This window comes from Capricornis sumatraensis, chromosome 14, assembly GCF_032405125.1.
Source record: "Capricornis sumatraensis isolate serow.1 chromosome 14, serow.2, whole genome shotgun sequence".
NCBI classification, from domain to species: Eukaryota; Metazoa; Chordata; class Mammalia; order Artiodactyla; family Bovidae; genus Capricornis; species Capricornis sumatraensis.
Genome location: NC_091082.1, coordinates 38,313,948 through 38,333,562, shown reverse-complemented (window position 1 = coordinate 38,333,562; position 19,615 = coordinate 38,313,948). Strand labels below are relative to the sequence as shown.

At 42.1% G+C, this 19,615-nt stretch overlaps 1 protein-coding gene across 2 annotated transcripts in view; it reads right to left on the bottom strand.

The window, feature by feature from the left end:
* The window catches only part of SMYD3 (SET and MYND domain containing 3), a 732,202-nt gene extending 712,809 nt beyond the window's left edge, over window positions 1-19,393 (bottom strand). For both annotated transcript variants that reach the window (XM_068986141.1, XM_068986142.1), the window contains exon 1: window positions 19,191-19,393. In XM_068986141.1, coding sequence (XP_068842242.1) covers window positions 19,191-19,354 — 164 coding nt within the window. In that variant the 5' untranslated portion in view covers window positions 19,355-19,393. The remainder of the gene's footprint in view (window positions 1-19,190) is intronic.
* Window positions 19,394-19,615: the final 222 nt, after the last annotated feature.

Here is a 19,615-nt window from a genome sequence, read left to right as displayed (position 1 = left end):
CCTAACTAGTGCCTGTTGCAGCTGTGTAGAAACAGAAGCAGATAGAGTCCTCCAAGTCACGTTTCCTACCTCGTGTTCCCACACTGCCACCTAGTGGGTCAAAAGGGCAAGGAGCTGATTTGAACTGACAGTGATTTCTAGGTGGCTGTGAACTCATTTGGTTACAAAGCAGATGGAAAACAAGATGAATTCAAGGGTTTAAATCTTAAGGTTTTCCTCTGTTTGTTTAGAGTAGAAGATAGGCCTAAGGTACAGGGTTTCTTTTGGGGGTGTTGAAAATGTGCTAAAATTGTGGAGATGGTTGAGTAACATTTCGATGTACTTAATGTCAATGAATTATACAGTTAAAAATGGAAAAAAATGGTCTTTTATGTTATATCACTGAATATATGATATGGTATAAGAATTATATCTCAAAAAAGCTGTTACAAAAAGAAAAGGAGGAAGAGGCAACAAATACAGGATGATCTCAAGAACAGTAGAAGAGTTTCAAAAGGATGTCAGAAATCATTCAATCCCTTCATTTCAAAAAAAAGTAAAATCAAGGCTCATAGAATTAAATCACTTATGTTACATAGACAGTAAAACCTAAGCCCCCCAAAAGGGCATTATAACCTTATTCAATAGCCTTCTCTTGTCTCCCAGCCCTGAGAACTGATTTTTCTTAAGCTTGGTCCTCAACAGTGCTATCTTTTGCTCAGTAACTTACTACCTGGGGATCTCAGCCACACCAATGACTCCACATAGCACCACTATCATTACTACTTGTGTCTTTATTCCAACAATTAAAGCCGAAAACCTGCAGTCATCTTTTACTTCTCCCTCGCCTGACAATCAGTCAATGAACTGTACCAACTCTTCTCTCAAAAGGACCTATTTTATTGCCAGGCGCTCTAACACCCTCCTAACTTAGGCCTTCACGAAAGGAAATTTTCTCTTAGTTGGAATCCCCACCTTCAGTCCTTCTACATCTCTCCCCAGTCACATTCACCAAACCTGTTCTCCTGCACAAGTCTTCTCAACTTTTGTACATTTCATATTGCTACTCAAAAATCTTTATGAGCTCCTCAATACCTACAAAATAAAGTTCAAATTATTTAGCCTGGCCATCAAGGCCTTCTGTCTTCCAGAATCTATTCCAACCTTATTCACTATAACCTTCCATACAAATAACATTCCAACACAGTCAAAATGATCTGCTACAGAATCTATGGGCTTCCCAGGTGGTGCGGGTGGTAAAGAACCGCCTGCCAGTGCAGAAGACGTAAGAGACACAGGGTCGATCCCTGGGTCAGAAAGATCCCCTGGCGGAGGGCATGACAACCCACTCCAGTATTCTTGCCTGGAGAATCCTATGGGGAGAGGAGCCTGGTGGGCTACAGTCTACAGGGTCACAAAGAGTCAGATAAGATTGAAGCGACTGAGCAGACACGCACAGAATGTATATGCATCTCTCCACTAGTTATACCCCATAGCTATTATCTATTTCACTTATATTTACTATTAATCTGTTTGTCTCCCCCACCACCACCACCCCACCCCCTGTTTCCTAAAAGTTCTCAGTTCAGCCTTACCTGTAGGGCTTTAAAGATGTGGCCCGGACATCTGGATATTTTTTAAAAATTCTACAAGTAAATTTTACAAGGAGTGAACACCAATGTTTCATAGACTTTAAGAAAGTCTTCTGTAAAATGGTTAAGTTTTCAGTACCTAAACTATCTAATATCATACAGTCAAAAAATAAAAACCTGTCCAGAGAAACTGTTTCCTAAATATCCAAGCATTCTTTTCTTGATCATCTGTACAACATCAATCTAATTAATATCTATTTCTTAACAAGAGTAAACACAGTAGTTGAAAAATGCCAACAAGAATTAAATTTTTATATACTCATGAAGTTGATTTGTAAGAAATATCACAACCATTCAAATTAAAAACACAACTTCATACATGCTTGTCCGACATATGATGATTATTTAAATATGAACAGAACATGCTAATATAAATATCCAGTTTGAAATTCAACTGCAGAATTATTTAAGGTATCCTAAGTAGCTTGACTAAGCCCAACTGTCAATTTCACCCTAGCCCTTGAATTTAAAGATGCAAAGAACAGAGTTAGTTATGGTGAAAAAGAGAGTAGTTGTCAACTCAGACTGAACATTATAAAAACCTGGAGAGTCTTAAAATTTCTATGCTCAAACCATACTCTAAACCAAATGAAACAGAATCTCTGGCTGGGACCCATGCATCAGTATTCTTTTAAAGGTGCTTTCCATGGGTGCACAATGTTGAAAACCTATGAATCAGAAAATCTCTCAGAGAAATCTGAGGCTCACAACTGTTTAGAGACGGAAACAAAGAGGGGGGAGGTCGCAGTTCTCTCATTGATTTATGAATGATTTTTGTGTATTAAAGATATATGCCTTTCTGTGTTACAAATATTTCCCTCAGTTTCTTGGCTTCCCATTGTAAGACAGTTCTTTCATGAAGCCAAATCTGTTGATCTATCAATCTGTCTTTATTCCCTTATGAGATTTCTCTCATCGTTTTTGCCTTGATGGCTAACAACAACAAAACAAACCAGAGAACTCCATAACATTAAAATTTTCAACCAAAGTAATGAATAAAAATCAACATTAATCTAGGACTATAAATGCCCTTAAGTATTTTAAATTGAACATGAATAGCCCATGTGTAAAATAGTAAAATGGCAACAATCTAACTTTAAAAAGGCAATTTTTTACTGGATTCAGACAAGCAAAGTAATGGTTTTGACAACTTTTACTTTTAAAACAAAATGTGTAAGGTGTTTGTCACATGGGTGAACTGAAAAGGAACAGTTCAGATATATACCTATGCCCCTGGAAAAGCAACTATTTGAGTTCTAAGATCAGAATGTGATATAGAAGAAAAGGTCATTGCAGCCAGTCACATTTATTATTTTCATCCTAGTAAGTAATTATTATAGCAAAAGCTAGGGGGGAAATTAATTGCACAAAATATTTCCTAGTAATAAATTCCATTATAAATAGATCAAAGGCACAATTTTTCTCCCACATCATCACAAATCCAACTACCAGTTTCAGACAAGATTTTTTGACTTTCAATGTGAATAACATGATCAATATTATTAATGAGGCACTGTTGGGAATTCCATGATGACTCAGTGGTTAGGACTCCAGACTGTCACTGCCAAGGGCTCGGGTTCAATCCTTGGTCCGGGAACTAACATCCCTCAAGCCTCATGGCATGGCCAAAAAAATAAATAAGGCACTGTTACCATATCAGTTTGCCAGTGCTCTTTCATTATGATGAGTTTTATATAGATATTTATGACAAAATTTGATTCTGGTTGGAGTATTTTTGGTTCAAATTCAAAACAAACATTATGGGAAATGTCAGAGGTTGAGAACAGTCATGAAGGCGATCACTCAGGGAAAATAATTGTTTTTTTAAATATTTCTTTGGGCTTTCCTGGTGGCTCAGACAGTAAAGAATCTGCCTGCAGTGCAGGAGACAGGGGTTCAATCCCTGGGTCGGGAACTACGTAATCATTTATTTGGCTGCACTGGGTCTTTAGTTGTGGCACCTGTAATCTTTGCTGTGTCGGATGGGATCTTTCGTTGTGGCACACGGAGTCTCTAGTTGTGGTGTGCAGGTTCAGTAGTTCCAGCATGCGACCTTAGTTGCTCCACCACATGTGGGATCTTCATTTCCTGACCAGGAATCAAACCTGCGTCCCTTGCATTAGCAAGGAGGATTCTTAACCACTGGACCACCAGGGAAGTCCCGATATTAAGCTTTAACAGCTGAAAACCAAGCCCCTGAGTTCAGTTCAGTTGCTAAGTCGTGTCCGACTCTTTGCGACCCCATGAATCACAGCACGCCAGGCCTCCCTGTCCACCAACTGCCAGAGATGTCAGTCAGAAAGTGAGGATAACAGGACAGGTTAAAGAAACAGGACAAATGATGCTGCCTCAAAGTGGCTGGTAAGTTTTTCAGTTCAGTTCAGTTCAGTTCAGTCTCTCAGTTGTGTCCGACTCTTTGCGATCCCATGAATCGCAGCACACCAGGCCTCCCTGTCCATCACCAACTCCCGGAGTTCACTCAGACTCACAGCCATCGAGTCAGTGATGCCATCCAACCATCTCATCCTCTGTCATCCCCTTCTCCTCCTGCCCCCAATCCCTCCCAGCATCAGAGTCTTTTCCAATGAGTCAACTCTTCGCATGAGGTGGCCAAAGTACTGGAGTTTCAGCTTCAGCATCATTCCCTCCAAAGAAATCCCAGGGCTGATCTCCTTTAAAATGGACTGGTTGGATCTCCTTGCAGTCCAAGGAACTCTCAAGAGTCTTCTCCAACACCACAGTTCAAAAGCATCAATTCTTTGGCGCTCAGCTTTCTTCACAGTCCCACTCTCACATCCATACATGACCACTGGGAAAACCATAGCCTTGACTAGAAGGACCTTTGTTGGCAAAGTAATGTCTCTGCTTTTCAATGTGTTATCTAGCTTGGTCATAACTTTTCTTCTAAGGAGTAAGCGTCTTTTAATTTCATGGCTGCACTCACCATCTGCAGTGATTTTGGAGCCCCCCAAAATAAAGTCTGACACTGTTTCCACTGTTTCCCCATCTATTTCCCATGAAGTGATGGGACCAGATGCCATGATCTTCGTTTTCTGAATGCTGAGCTTTAAGCCAACTTTTTCACTCTCCTCTTTCACTTTCATCAAGAGGCTTTTTAGCGCCTCTTCACTTTCTGCCATAAGGGTGGTGTCATCTGCATATCTGAGGTTATTGATATTTCTCCCGGCAATCTTGATTCCAGCTTGTGCTTCTCCCAGCCCAGCATTTCTCATGATGTACTCTGCATATAAGCTAAATAAGCAGGGTGACAATATACAGCCTTGATGTACTCCTTTTCCTATTTGGAACCAGTCTGTTGTTCCATGTCCAATTCTAACTGTTGCTTCCTGACCTGCATATCAGTTTCTCAAGAGGCAGGTCAGGTGGTCTGGTATTCCCATCTCTTTCAGAATTTTCCACAGTTAATTGTGTATCCTGAAAAACGTCTGCATGCTTTTCATCCACTGTCCACCAGAGGGAGCATCACATCTAATCAAGTCTGCTTGCAGAACTCCCAAATAGAAAGTAGAAATCATCTAAAACACTGACCTGCAAAAATTTTAGATGTATATACAGCTTTAAAAGTAAAAAATCATAAAAATCTCCAAAATAATCTCAAATGTTATATTTATCCAATTATTGGACTGCTGAGAACTTAAGTTTAAAAATACTTAAAGAAATCACTGTCTTAATTTAGTGTAAATACAAGTTACACAGATATCTTGAAGTCACATACAGAAAATGTATATCCTGATTCAGTAAGTCTGGTGTAGCACAGAACTCTGCATTGCTAACAAGCTCCCAGTTGATAGAGATGCTACTGATTCACAGACCACATTCAGCAAGAACTGGATGACAACATACGCTGAATTTCCAAACTCATGTGTTTAACTCTTACATCAAGTAAGGAGTGGGGCCCTAAACATGAAATGCAAACATCTGGGCAGATACTCATGAAATTTGGCACCTTGAACTCCCAAATTATGTTGAATCACCTTTACCAGTAAAAGTGCTCTGAAGAGGTTTGTTTCCCTTTGCAAAGCCCTTCCCTACGCCAAGTGCCTTATAAAGGACTACTGATCCTCTCTGGGAACTACTTTCACCACCGTTGAGAGTTTCTAGATCTACGGCCAGATTCGAGTCTGGTTGGGCCCCAAGGACAAAGCTAAAAAAACGTGACCCATTTGGAGGTGAATAACACACCAAAAGAACTGCAAGATTTTACCAATTTCTATCAACAATAACTTGGGAAACACATATGGGAAAGGATGCTAAGAGTGCTGTAGTGTTGGGTTTGGGTGAAAGATAATCCTGTGTTTTTTTTAGTATTTATTTATTTTTATTTATTTGGCTGCAGTGGGTCTTCTTTGCGGCATGTGGGATCTAGTTCCCTGACCAGGGATCGAACCCAGGTCCCCTGCATTGGGAGTTTGGTGTCTTACCCACTGGACCACCAGGGAAATCCCTGGATTTTTTTTTTTCAGCTGCTCTGGGCCTCCACTGTGGTGAGTGGGCTTTCTCTAGTTACAGCACGTGGTCTGTCTTGTTGTGGCACAAAGGCTTCTCTTGTGAAACACAGGCTTTAGAGTATGTGAGCTCAGCTTCCCCATGGCATGTAGAATCTTTGTTACCTGACCAGGGATCAAACCTGCATCCCCAGAATTGGCAGGTGGATTCTTCAACACTGGACCACCAGGAAAGCCCCAATAATTCTGGATTGAGCTGAATTTATTGATATGAGTGGATTTATTGATATGGAGCCAAGACTGTGAATTCAATAGGTTGGCTCAAGCAGCTGGAAATGACTCTTAACAGTGTGCTTGGTTGGCTGAGAGCTGAACTAAAGGTTGTTGCTATTCAGTGGTTCAATCGTGTCCAACTCTTTGTGGTTCCATGGACTGCAGAATGCCAGGCTTCCCTGTCCTTCACTCTCTCGGAGTTTGCTCAAACTCATGTCCACTGAGTCGGTGACACCATCCAACCATGTTATCCTCTGTCGTTCCTGTCTCCTCTTGCCCTCAATCTTTCCCAGCATCTGAGTCTTTTCCAACCTAAAGGTGACCTACACTAAATGAAACTACAATGTCAGAAGTTTCATACACTGAGGAGGAAGTTATCTGATGGCTTAGGGAGATCACAATGCTGAGTGGATTTAATAGGTAAGACTTGCTTACCTACCCCTGAACCATGTCCCAGGAAGGATCCAGATAACTTGTCATTTACCAAGCAAAAAGAAATACCTTCAGGAGAGAAGCCCTGGCCTCCCTTAAGAGCTCCATGGTGGCTATTCTCCAGAGGCCAGGAATAAAAGTGTGAACTCCTGCCATCAGACAGGGCTCCCAAAACTGAATGGGGGATAGTGGAGCCCCATGGTAGAAGGGATGACAGTACTCAGTCACCAAAAAGAAGGTGGGAATAGATACCATAAAGGCAGCCAAAGCAGTAACCAGAAAGATTCCAACTGCAGAGATCTTTGACATAGCCTAACTAATCACTGTGTCCCTAGAACTGAAATAGAAAGGCAATCTACTAAAGTTTCACTTGATTAATATAAGGAGAAAAACTGCTAGATCTGGCAAACAGAAGTATAACTTAAATCATTGAAAAAATAAAGTGCTGTAGTTGTTGAGTCGCTCAGTTGTGTCTGACTTTTTGCGACCTCCATGGACTGCAGCATACCAGGCTTCCTCGTCCTTCACTATCTCCCAGAGTTTGCTCAAACTCATGTGCATTGCAGAGAAGGCAATGGCAACCCACTCCAGTACTCTTGCCTGGAGAATCCCATGGACGGAGGAGCCTGGTGGGCTGCAGTCCATAGCGTTGCTAAGGGTTGGACACTACTGCGCAACTTCACTTTCACTTTTCACTTTCACGCTTTGTTGAAGGAAATGACAACCCACTCCAGTGTTCTTGCCTGGAGAATCCCTGGGACCAGGGAGCCTGGTGGGCTGCCATCTATGGGGTCGCACAGAGTCGGACACGACTGAAGCAACTTAGCAGCATGTCCATTGAGCCAATGATGCCATCCAACCATATCATCCTCTGGGCCCCTTTCCTCCCACCAATTCCCTTGAGCCATTTCACAGACCCAGAGCCCCTTCAGAGAAGGGAAGATCAGGTCCTTGAAGAAGAACTCTACCACAGAGTCAAATAAGGATAATATAAATTTTCCTCCTAGGCTTCCCAAAAGACATCTACAGTCATTTACAAGGATAACTTTGCACTAGGGAAGAGGACACAATGCGGATGTTGGTGGGGGTGGGTTACTGGACATTGGCCCAGAACTTAATTCTTGGCCCAGAACCAAAATCTGGTCCAAACTCTCAGAAATAGAAGCTTGTGGAAGTCAGAAAATCGACAGGATTTTTAGCTCAGATTCATTTCACAGTGGGCTTGGTAAGCCCCCAAATCCACCTCACGGTTACTGTCTCCAGTTCTAGAATGCATATTTGGGAAGGACATCATCAACAACTGTCAGAACCCCCGCTCATTCCCTAACCCATGCAGTAATGGCTATTATGGTTCAAGAGGAAGCCACTGGACCTGCCTTTACCCTCCCAAACACTGAACCAAAACCAATACTGCATTTCTGGAGGGCGTAATGCTACCATCAGTGGTTTGTGAGAGGCAAAGGTGATGATTCCTCCCACATCCTCACTTAACTTGCCTATATGGCAATGGAAAAGACAGATGGATCTCAGAGAATGACAGTGATTACTGGATATCAAAGTTATAGACTATTGAAAGGAGAATGTGATTCAGCTCTAAGAAGAATGAAATCACCCAAAGATGGGTAAAGAGATTTTGGATACTCTTTTTGGGAGAGGGCTAGTGTTTTCAGTTGTGCAAAGGTTAGGTGGGAGAGTGAGCTTGCACTTGTCTGTTAAGTAAAGTTCAGTACAGTTAAATGAAGTATGTATAGATGACAAAAGATGACCTGTGGTGGCTTCCGCAGTTTAGCAACATAGCAAACTGGAATCACATTTACCCAAATTCCCTCTGTGTGTGATTTTAGGTGAAGGTTGGCCAAAAAAGACATGGGTGAGATTTGGAAGGCAGGAGTGCAGCCACTGACATTGCATGCTGACAGTCTGCATAGGGCGCCACGCACTGTGGCAGCTTGCGTGCACTGTCACCCATCTAATGGCTCACTGCATGGCCGGGGGCAGCAGGCAAGCTCTGTCCTCCAATAGTCCCCACTGTATCTCTTCCTGGACGTTCTTCAAGGTAGACAGTACTGTGGCAAAGAGCATCAGCAATTTCTGCAGGCCATCGGTGTCACTGAGGGGGAAGGCAATGATAGACAGGTTCCAATTGCCCTATTAGTTCTAGCTGGATTCCAACTTGTTCTTCCTTTCTTCCACTTGATAGCAGATTATCTTTCTACCAGTTCTGCTGACTTACCAAGGTTTCAGGCCCACTACACAAAGCAGAGGCAACAGCATCTTTTCATATTGTTCATGGGGTTCTCAAGGCAAGAAAGCTTAAGTGCTTTGCCATCCCCTTCTCCAGTGGACCATGTTTTATCAGAACTCTCCACCATGACCAATTCATGTTGGGTCGCCCTCATGGTATGGTTCATAATTCCACTGAGTTACACAAGGCTGTGATCCATGTGATCATTTTGGTTAGAAATATCAATAACCTCACATATGCAGATGACATCACCCTAATGGCAGAAAACAAAGAGGAACTAAAGAGCTTCTTGATGAAGGTGAAAGAGGAGAGTTGAAAAGCTGGCTTAAAACTCAACATTCAGAAAACTAAGATCATAGCATCCGGTCCCATCACTTCGTGGCAAACAGATGGGGAAAAAATTGGAAACAGTGAGAGACTTTATCTTCTTGGGCTCCAAAATCACTACAGAGAGTAACTGCAGCCATGAAATTAAAAGACACTTGCTCCTTGGAAGGAAAGCTATGACCAACTTGCTAAGTAAGTCGCTTCAGTCGTGTCCGACTCTGTGTGACCCCATAGACGGCAGCCGACCAGGCTCCCCTGTCCCTGGGATTCTCCAGGCAAGAACACTGGAGTGGGTTGCCATTTCCTAGACAGAGTATTAAAAAGCAGAGACATCACTTTCCCAACAAAGGTCCGTCTAGTCAAAGCTGTGGTTTTCCCAGTAGTCATGTACGGATGTGAGAGCTGGACCACAAAGAAGGCTAAGTGCCAAAGAATTGATTCTTTTCAACTGTGGTACTGGAGAAGGCTCTAGAGAATTCCTTGGACAGCAAGATGATCAAACAAGTCAATCCTAAAGGAAATCAACCCTGAATAGTCATTGTAAGGACTGATGCTGAAGCTGAAGCTCCAATACTTTGGCCACCTGATGCAGAGCTGAGTCATTGGGAAAGACCTTAATACTAGAAAAGATTGAGGGCAGGAGGAGAAGGGGGATGAGATGGTTGGATGGCATCAACTCAATGGACATGAGCTTGTGCAAACTCCAGGAGACAGTGAAAGACAGGGAAGCCTGGTATGCTCAGTTCACTGGGTTGCAAAGAGTTGGATGAAACTGAGAGACTGAGCAACAACAACAGTATTTTTATCAACGTATCATGTCAACTCTAATCCCTATAATCCTTATCCCCTGTCATTCAAGGATTCTGCTTCTCTGATCAAACCCTAAGTGACATAATCCCTTCCCACAAAAACTGATCAGCCTTAGAGAATAGCCTTGACAGCTGGGAGACACTGGCTGACCATATATATAGTCACCCACTGGGAAAGAACCTGTACAAATGCCCAGAATTTTTTTAACCTAAAACTTTGTGGCGTCTCGCTTTTAAATACAACTGGCCAAGAATCAGCAGACACTTAAGGATTCTTTTCCTTTCCTTTTTCCTTTTCATAGAAAATTTCAAACATTCCCCAAACTAGAGAGAACAGTATAATAAAAAACCCATCAACTAGCTTCAGAAATTATCAATACATAACCAATCTTACATAACCTAAACTTCCCAATACCTCCCAATTCCATTAAACACCAGACAGCCTGTCATGCCATCCATTATCTATCTCAAAAAGATAAAGCTTTCGTTGTTTTTAAACATTTCATTTTGAAATTAATTTGATTGATTTTTATCAGTCTTTTTAGAAGTTGTAAGAAATAGTAAAGAATTTGCAGGTGTCCTTCATAAAGATTCCCCATGTTAGTATCTTACAAAACTAAACAACAATTAACAAAATCAAAATATTAACACTGACTCGATACTTTTATCAAACCTATGGGTTTTATTCAAATTTCATCAGCTGTCCCACAAATGTCCAATTCTTTATCCAGGATCACACTTGCATTTAGTTGCCAGGCTTCCCTAAATTCGAGAGTTTTTCAGTCTCTGCCTGTCATTCACATCCTTGACATTTTTGCAGGGCACTGCCTAGTTACTTTGTAGACTCTCTCTCAGTTGGCTTCCCAAGTGGCACTAATGGTAAAGAATCCGCCTGCCAATGCAGGAGACACAAAGGACACGGTTTTGATCCCTGGGTTGGGAAGATCCCCTGGAGGAGGGCAAGGCAATTCACTCCAGTATTCTTGCCTGGAGAATCCCATGGAGAGAAGACCCTGGTGGGCAAAGACTTGGGGTCGCAAAGACTTGGACACAACTGAAATGACTTAACATGTATGCACAGCTGGGTTTACTGAAGTCTCCTCAAGACTAAATTCAGGTTACATGTTCTGGCATCTATACATCACAAAAGTGATGCTGTGTCCTGTTCAGGGCATATCAAGAAGCACATGATGTCAACTTGTGCTGTTACTGGTGATACTAACATTGATCACCTGTTTAAATAATGCCTGCCAAGTTTTTCCACTGTAAAGTTACTGTATTTTTCCCTTGTACTTAATAAAATAAGGTTCTTTGGGGTTTTCCCATAAGCAGCTACGGGAAAACCCGAACAACTTGCTGGCTAACCCAGGAAACAAGTTTTAGAAGAAAACATGGGTGAATTGCTTTATCACAAGAAACATTAAAAGACAAGTGATTTTTAACCAGACTTTTAACCAGTGACTTTTCTTTTCAGCCAGAAAGAAAATATTTGCAATATTTATCAAACATAAATCTAATATCTCTAATAAACCAAAAAAGTTTTAATCTTAGAGGAAAGAAAGAACAAAAGTCTTACAGAAAAATGGGCTAAGGATATATACAGATAATCCACAAAGAGATATCAACATGGCCTTTAAGCATATGAAAAGATGTTTAACTTTACTGATAATACAATTGTTTTTCAGGAAAATGGCTCTTTACTTTAACATACATAAATTTAATAGTACAGGGTATACTGAATTGCAAAATGCAATCACAGTAAGTATATGCAAAATTAGTTGCATTTTGTTGACATACAGTAACTTTTTGATAGTGCAATTTAAATACAAATCAAAACTATAATAAGATACCACTTCTCACCCATCAGATTAGTAAAAATTCAAAACTCTGACTACATACGAAGTCTGTGAAACTGAGGGAAACAAGCACTCATACATTGCTAGAGGAAACGTAAAATGGTACCACCCTCGCCATCATAGGTATTCACACTACGACCTAGCCATCCCACTCCTAGGACTTTACCCCCAGTATACACCTGAAACAATATGAAAATACCTATGTGCAAGGTTGTTAATGACACCACTATTCACCACTGCAAAATACTGAAAATTACCTCAATGTCCAAGCATAGGAAAATTAGAAACTATAGTACATTCATAAAATGGAGTATTATGGAGCAAGAAAAAAAGAGTAAGAAAGATCTCTGTCAACATGAAGTGATTTCCGGTAGATTTTTTAAGTGAAGAAAGCAAGTGCAAAAGAGCAAACACACTATGCTGTCTTTTGTATATGAATGGAAAATAAGACACACACACATATATGTTTCTCTTTACCAGACAGAGAGAGAGAGATACACCAGAAAACAATGAAGTTGGTTACCTGCAAGGGGTGGGAGTGGAGAACAGTATGAATATGGGAGGGGTGACATTTCTCTTTTTCATAATTTGAGTTTTGGAAGCCTATGAATGTTCATAAATTCAAAATACAAAATTAAATCAAAAGGATAGGGAGAAAAACTACAACTGAAAGCAAAGTAAAACAAATGAATTCAACTGTATTTCTAATGAATACAAATAAATACACTGAAGGCAGGAAAAAAAGAAGGTAAAACGAATACAGTATTTAATGATATATCCTCAGCCTCTGGCAGAGTGGAAGGAAAGGGGAAATCGCAAACAAATTCCATACTGGTCCTTTTGGTAACAATGTGGCCAAAGAAACTCTGAAACAATTTTAGATGATATACAGAATTGAACAAATGAGTAAATATGCTGAGGCTTTCAAGGGCCAGAGTTCTCAGTGAGGAAGAAAGGATTATGGAATGAAGAAAAGTAAAAAGAACCCTGTGGAGGCAAATCTGAATTGAAAGTACTGATGTGAACTCATGACTTCTGAAATACATATTCTAAAATACATATTATATGTTGTATGTGTGTGTGCCCAGTCATGTCTCTTTTTGACCCCATGGATTGCAGCCTGCCAGGCTCCTCTGTCCATGGAATTTTCCCAGGCAAGAATACTGGAGTGGGCTGCCATTTCCTACTCCACCGGATCTTCCCAACCCAGGGACTGAACCCAAGTCTCCTGCATGGCAGGTGGATTCTTCGCCACTAGCGCCACCTGAGAAGCCCATATGTGTGTACATATATGCATATTTGCACAAACCTGCATACTTCCTAAACCCTGTCTTCTGCAAAAGTCAAAGAGCAAAGACATTCTTCAGCTACAAGAATTCAAAAGTAGAAACCAAAGCTGATTGAAATTTTCTTTTTCGGCCATCATGTCTTCACAAACAGTATTTTTGTTTACATACGTATATACATACATATTTTTTTATAAAGAAAGGGACTGTAGTTTAGTCGCTAAGTCATGTCTGACACTTTTGTGACCCCATGGACAGTAGCCCACCAGGCTCCTCTGTCCATGGAATTTTCCAGGCAAGAATACTTGAGTGAGTTGCTGTTTCTTTCTCCTTTGAATGCAACTTAAAAAAAAAAGCAGACATAAACTGGCAAGCATTTCAAAATCATCTTCATCCCAAGCAATACCACCCTTTTACAATTCCAAATGAAACAAAGATTCTCTCAAAGTTTATTCAAATCTCTAATTACAAAAAATGATACAAGCTTTGAAAAATACAAAATATATTAAGGACCAAGGGATATCTTTCCCCCACTCCAAGTCTCATTCTCCAGAAGTAATCGTAACAGAACGCTGGGATGTTTTTCCAGAACTTTTCTACACACAAGCACATATACAAAAAGATTTTCAAATACATACATTGTTCTACAACTTTATTTACCCAGTAATGTGTTATTGACATCCATCCACATCTATAGAAACAGATCCACTTCAGTCTTAACAGCCATGTGCTATTCTACAATATGGCTGCCGCATAATTTAACCAGTCCCTATTAATGGACATTAAAATTCTCTCTCCCTTTCCTTTCATCACCAAATTGCTATGCTAAGTATCCTTGTGCAACCAATGTTATTTGTCAGAATCCCCTAAAATAGAGTCAAAGAAACCACAGTGCTCAATTTTGCTAGGTACTACCAAATTGCCCTCCAAAGGACGATACCAATTCACAGTCTACGAAGTTATAAAAGCTCTCTAGTCCTTATCTGTGCTTATAAGGAACATAATGGACACTTTTTTAGAGTCACTATGAGAATTAAGTGAAGCAGTACATAAGGTAAAGTGCTTAAAATCATGCCTGTCACTGCTTAGTGTGTGCTAAGTCACTTCAGTCGTGTCCAATTCTTTGCAACCCTATGGACAGCAGCCCTCCAGGGTCCTCTGTCCATGGGATTTCCCAGGCAAGAATACTGGAGTGGGATGCCATTTCCTTCTCCAGGGGATCTTCCCAACCCAGGAACTGAACCCACATCTCTTTATGTCTCCTGCATTGGTAGGCAGGTTCTTTACCACTAGCACGCCCTGGGAAGCCCCAGCCATTCATTGCTCAGTCAATGATAGTAAATATTACCTACTGAATAATAATTTTCAATCACCATATATTGTGATAACAAGTAAGTGGAAAATGTCTCTTACTTTCCTTTGAAAATCAAGGTTAATCACCATCCAAATCCCTTGACTCTTAAATAACCAGAACCAGCCAGAGTGAGAAGTGAGTCATCTTAACAGACAGGCACTAACTCTATATTTTAGTTCCTGATCCCAATATATCTTGGCAGATTATGCGAAAACCAAAGCAAATTTTATTCGTGGTTCACAACAAACATTAAAGAAGAAACCCCAGACTTTCTAAATGTTACAAAACTTGTACGGTGTTTTACAACAGAGGCTCTCAAAGGATGGTCCAGGGCCTCAGAAGCCCTCTCAGTAGGCCCACAAGGTCAGAACTATTTTGATAATAAGACATTTCTTGTCTGTTTTCTTCTGTTCCTCTCATAGTATACAGTAGAGTCTTCTAGAGGCTAAATGACATATGATTTTACAATACACTAAATGCAGGAGCAGTGATGGGAATCTGCGGGTCTTCTACTAAGCCAGACGTTAAAGAGATATTCAAAAATGTAAAACAAGCAAGTTTTCTAAGTTTTCTTTTGTTTTGAAAATATAGTCCACTTCATTAAAATCCTTGTCAAAATGTAATTATTTATTATGTCTAAATCCTGCCATCCCTTGGTATCTGCTGTGGACTGGTTTCAAGACCCCGTCAATATTAAAAGCCACAGATACTCAAGTCCCTTATGTAAAATGGCATCTTTTTTGCACAGAACCTATATACATCCTTTCATATATTTTAAATCATCTCTAGAATCTAATACAATCTAAATGTATGTTAGGCAAGAATACTGGAGTGGGTTGCCAATCCCTTCTCCAGAGGTTCCCGACCCAGAGATAGAACCCAGGTGTCCTGCATTGCAAGTGTATTCTTTACCATCTAAGCCATGAGGGAACCCCCGTAAATGTATGGAAATAGTTGTAAATAAAAGTTAAATGGTCTGTAAATAGTTGCCTTCACATTGAAAATTCAAGTTTTGCTTTTAGGAACTTTCTGGAATCTTTCCGTCCCCTGAAGATTTTTGGCCAACGGTACATAATTTCAAAAGTGATCAATTTAGTTTTTTTAAGCAGTAAAATCAACAAATATAACCACATTATTTATGTGGTTATGGTTTCCTTTATACCTCTTCAGAGTCCTAAGTACATTTTTTTAAAAACCCTTTTAGGAAATCTTTATAATTTTTAAGAGAGTAAAGGAGTCCTGAGACTGAAGTTTAAGAACCACGTCTATGAAATCAGCTGCTTTAAATGACAGCATAAACCAAGAGCAGTCAACCCATGGGTATTAACTAGCCCATTGCTTCACTTCCCTCTCTGTGAAGGTCAGAGGCAACCTTGAGAGGAACACCATGCCCTCACAGAAGATTTCATACGGTCTCAAGAGACGCAGTCCAAGTAGAAAAGGCAAATCCAAGTGCAGGGAAAAACACGAGTGTTCCAGTGAGAATAAATCAGTGATCCCTTCATGACAAAAGGGTCTAAAATAAAATCCAACCCAGCTGCCCAGCTGGCTGTCCCCAGACACGTGCTGCCGTGTGGGGAACTCGGGATCCCTTACAAACTGTAACAGCAGAAGCTACGATGGCCACGGTGAGAGGAAGTCTGCACTGCTGAGGTCCAGGCACCAGCCTCCATCCCTGTCTCCACGGTCGCTCTGTTCTTGAGCCCTTGAACAAGCACCAGGCTCTCTGAAGAAGGAGAACTCACTGCTATCCACAAAGCAGGTCATGCTGTCTGATTAAGAACGTCCTCTGCTGTGGCATTCACATGGACCAAATGTTTTCAGGCTCAGGGCTCTGACATACAGCCCTTCCCCAAACCTCCTTGCAGAAGAAAAGGAAGAAGCAAAAGAAACAGGGATTATAACTCCCACTTAAAAAAAGAAAAATGGAAGTCATATCCAACGAGACCTTTCCCAACCCACCTCATTATCGATCCTTCTACTTTATTTATTCCAAGTTCTTGACCCACCAGTAAACCCATTAGCCCTTGTCCAGGAATCTGCAAATGCTGATTTCAAGGCATCTCTCAAGGTTTCATGACGTTTGAGAGGATTTCGCTAGTCTTTCCACCTTCCAAGCTCATGCCCTCAGGAAGAGTCTACAACACTGCAGCAGTTCACTTACACTTGCTGCTGGTATATTTCAGAAAACTAGCCCTAAACCCAGAGAATGCCTTTTATACACTATTTGAATACTGCCTGGGTTCAATCCCTGGTCCAGAAATTGAGATCCTGCAAGCCTTGCAGTGCGGCACATCCCCTCCCATACCCCAAAAATAAAAACTAACATCACAAAGGAGCACGGTTGAGACAGCAACTTTCCAGCAATAACCAGTTCTCCAAGCAGTTGGGCCCCTTGTCAGGGTGCTGGTAACACATGCTGCAAAACCCAGAGTTACCAGGCAGAATCAGAGGCCACGGACTCCCGGAGTCTCAACTCCAACTACTTCTGCAGTGCAATTTTAACCGTGGATCTCCCCTGGCTCCCGCCCATTGTCAGAGCTGGGTTTCCTCCAGACTTTAAAAGAATGCTGAGAACTCCCCAACACTATTTCATGAAATACCTTTTCTTTTTTTTTTAAATCATTACACTTTTTGTTAATAAGAAAAATAAGTGATAGCAGTAACAGAATTGTATGGCAAATCAAGAAGCACCCCATATACGAAGGGCTGGGTTTGTGTAGTTTATTTTGGAAAACGGACGATTTCATCTACCTTATGACTCAAGTTTAGCTCTGATTAATTAATAATTGGTCATACTGCATTTATTACAAAACTTTTCTACTCCAACTACAAAATAACTTGGCAGTCTGGTTTTATCTGTAAGATGCCCCACATCTTCCCCAATTAATGCTGTAGGGTTTAAGAAAATGAAAGTTCTCTGTTTTGGACTGCATTCAAACTCTAGATACACCTCCCAAAGGACTGAACAGAAGGAAAAGCGCAGCTTTCTAACTTGCTTGAATGAGAATTAAAGATCCATACCTTTCAATGCTGAAGTCTTCAGCATTTCATTACTTGAAAGGAATGAATTGTTTTCAACCACACATTTTACAGAAATGTCAAGGTGTTCTCAACGAATTGTTGTTGTTGTTACTGTGATCATTACTTTAGGAAGCAACAAATAAAATACAATTAAGTAACTTTAAAATATGAAATTAAATAAATTCCTTAATTATGAACCAAATAAGGACATAACAGTATTAATGGTCAAGCTATTGACTTAAGCTGTGCACTTAACCCCCTCACCTCCACCATCCCAATCCCAGCTTAATGGGTCTGGAAAAGAAGTCCTGGGGAAAAAATCATCCTGCCTATCTCAAACAGGGCTTTTCTCCTTGACCTATAATAGCTCAATAACAATTGTTTCTTGAATACAATTCCTATGACTGTGCATACATATTATATCAACACATTTCCATAAATTGCTGTCGCATAGCCCTTTACATTGGTCCAATGCGTCCAGGCTTATAAAACATTTTCACATAAATTCTTGCCTCTAGATAGATGGTTAAGAATTAGAGATGCCTGCACAGTTATTAAAAGCAAAGCACACTATTGAACCTCAATAACCTATGCTCCTACCGTACAGTGCCTGCGTGTGCTAAGTCGCTGCAGTCGTGTCCGACACTGTGCGACCCTATGGACTGTAGCCTGCCAGGTTCCTCTGTCCATGGAATTCCCCAGGCAAGAATACTGAAATGGGTAGCCATGCCCTCCTCCAGGGGATCTTCCCGACCCTGGGATCGAACCCAAGTCTCCTACGTCTCTATTGGCAGGCGGGTTCTTTACCACTAGCGCCCCCTGGGAAGCATCTCAATTTCAGCCCTTCTGATACACTGTAATTAATCATCGCACTCACTCATCTGCTCCTTAAGGATTCTTAAGCATGTACCGTTCATCTTCTTATCTACACGCCCAACAGAATCTGGACCACAGGAAGTGCTCCATAAACACCAAGAGTCTTCCGCCTCCTGCAAGCTCAGTACTTTCCTGGCTAGGCCTCCGCTATGATCCAGATTTACACCATCCCTGAGCCCACTCATCCCTACCTCCGCCAACTGTGGTTTCCGCAACTGCACCAAGGAAGCTTATACCCCAGGACGCAGACTTTTTTACTCCCCAGCAAAACTACCCACGACTAAACGCTTCCTCTTAAGTCTGCCCACCGGCTCTCCCCAACCCATCCTGCAGCGGGTCCAGCTCTGCCCTGCACAGCTACAGGCGATGAGCCTGGGGTCCCTTCAGCCACCCGCCGCGGCAGTTCAGGCGACGGCCAGGCGGAGCTCGTCTGCCGCGAGGTGCCCTCGGGGAGCCGCTCATCTAAGCGAAGTGCGGGGCTGGGCATCTGGGCAACACCGCGGAGATCTAGTGCAGCCACGGCCCGGGAGAGTCGGGGGAGAAATGCCCCGCTCCGTCCCCGGCATACCGGACCCCGCACTGTTTGGACTCGGGGCGAGAGCGATACGTACCCGAGAAGGCAGCGGTCGCAGACGACACCACGACTCCCCTTGCTCACCGTGTACGCCAAAGGATCTGAGCGGAAAAGCAGTTCTCCTGGCCGCAGCGGTGCCAACGCGCGCAGCCCGTTTCCCCTGTCGGTGGTGCTGAACTTTTCCACCTTAGATGGCTCCATCCTTGCCGAGATCGGACACCTCTGCGTCTGCCGGGACCAGCAGCTAGGGTCTCGTGGGCCACCGGGAGCCGCGCGCCTGCGCTCTGCGCGCACGTACGCCCGAGGGGCGGGGCGGGCGCGTGCGGCCTCTGAGCATGCCCAGATGGGGTCCCTTCAAGGCTGGGCGCGCCGGCCGGGGACAGGGGGTGTGGGCTGTTGTTTGTGCTCTCTTGACCGTTGGTTCCTAAGGCGGCGCTGCAAGGAGAGGCGGTTTTTTCCCCC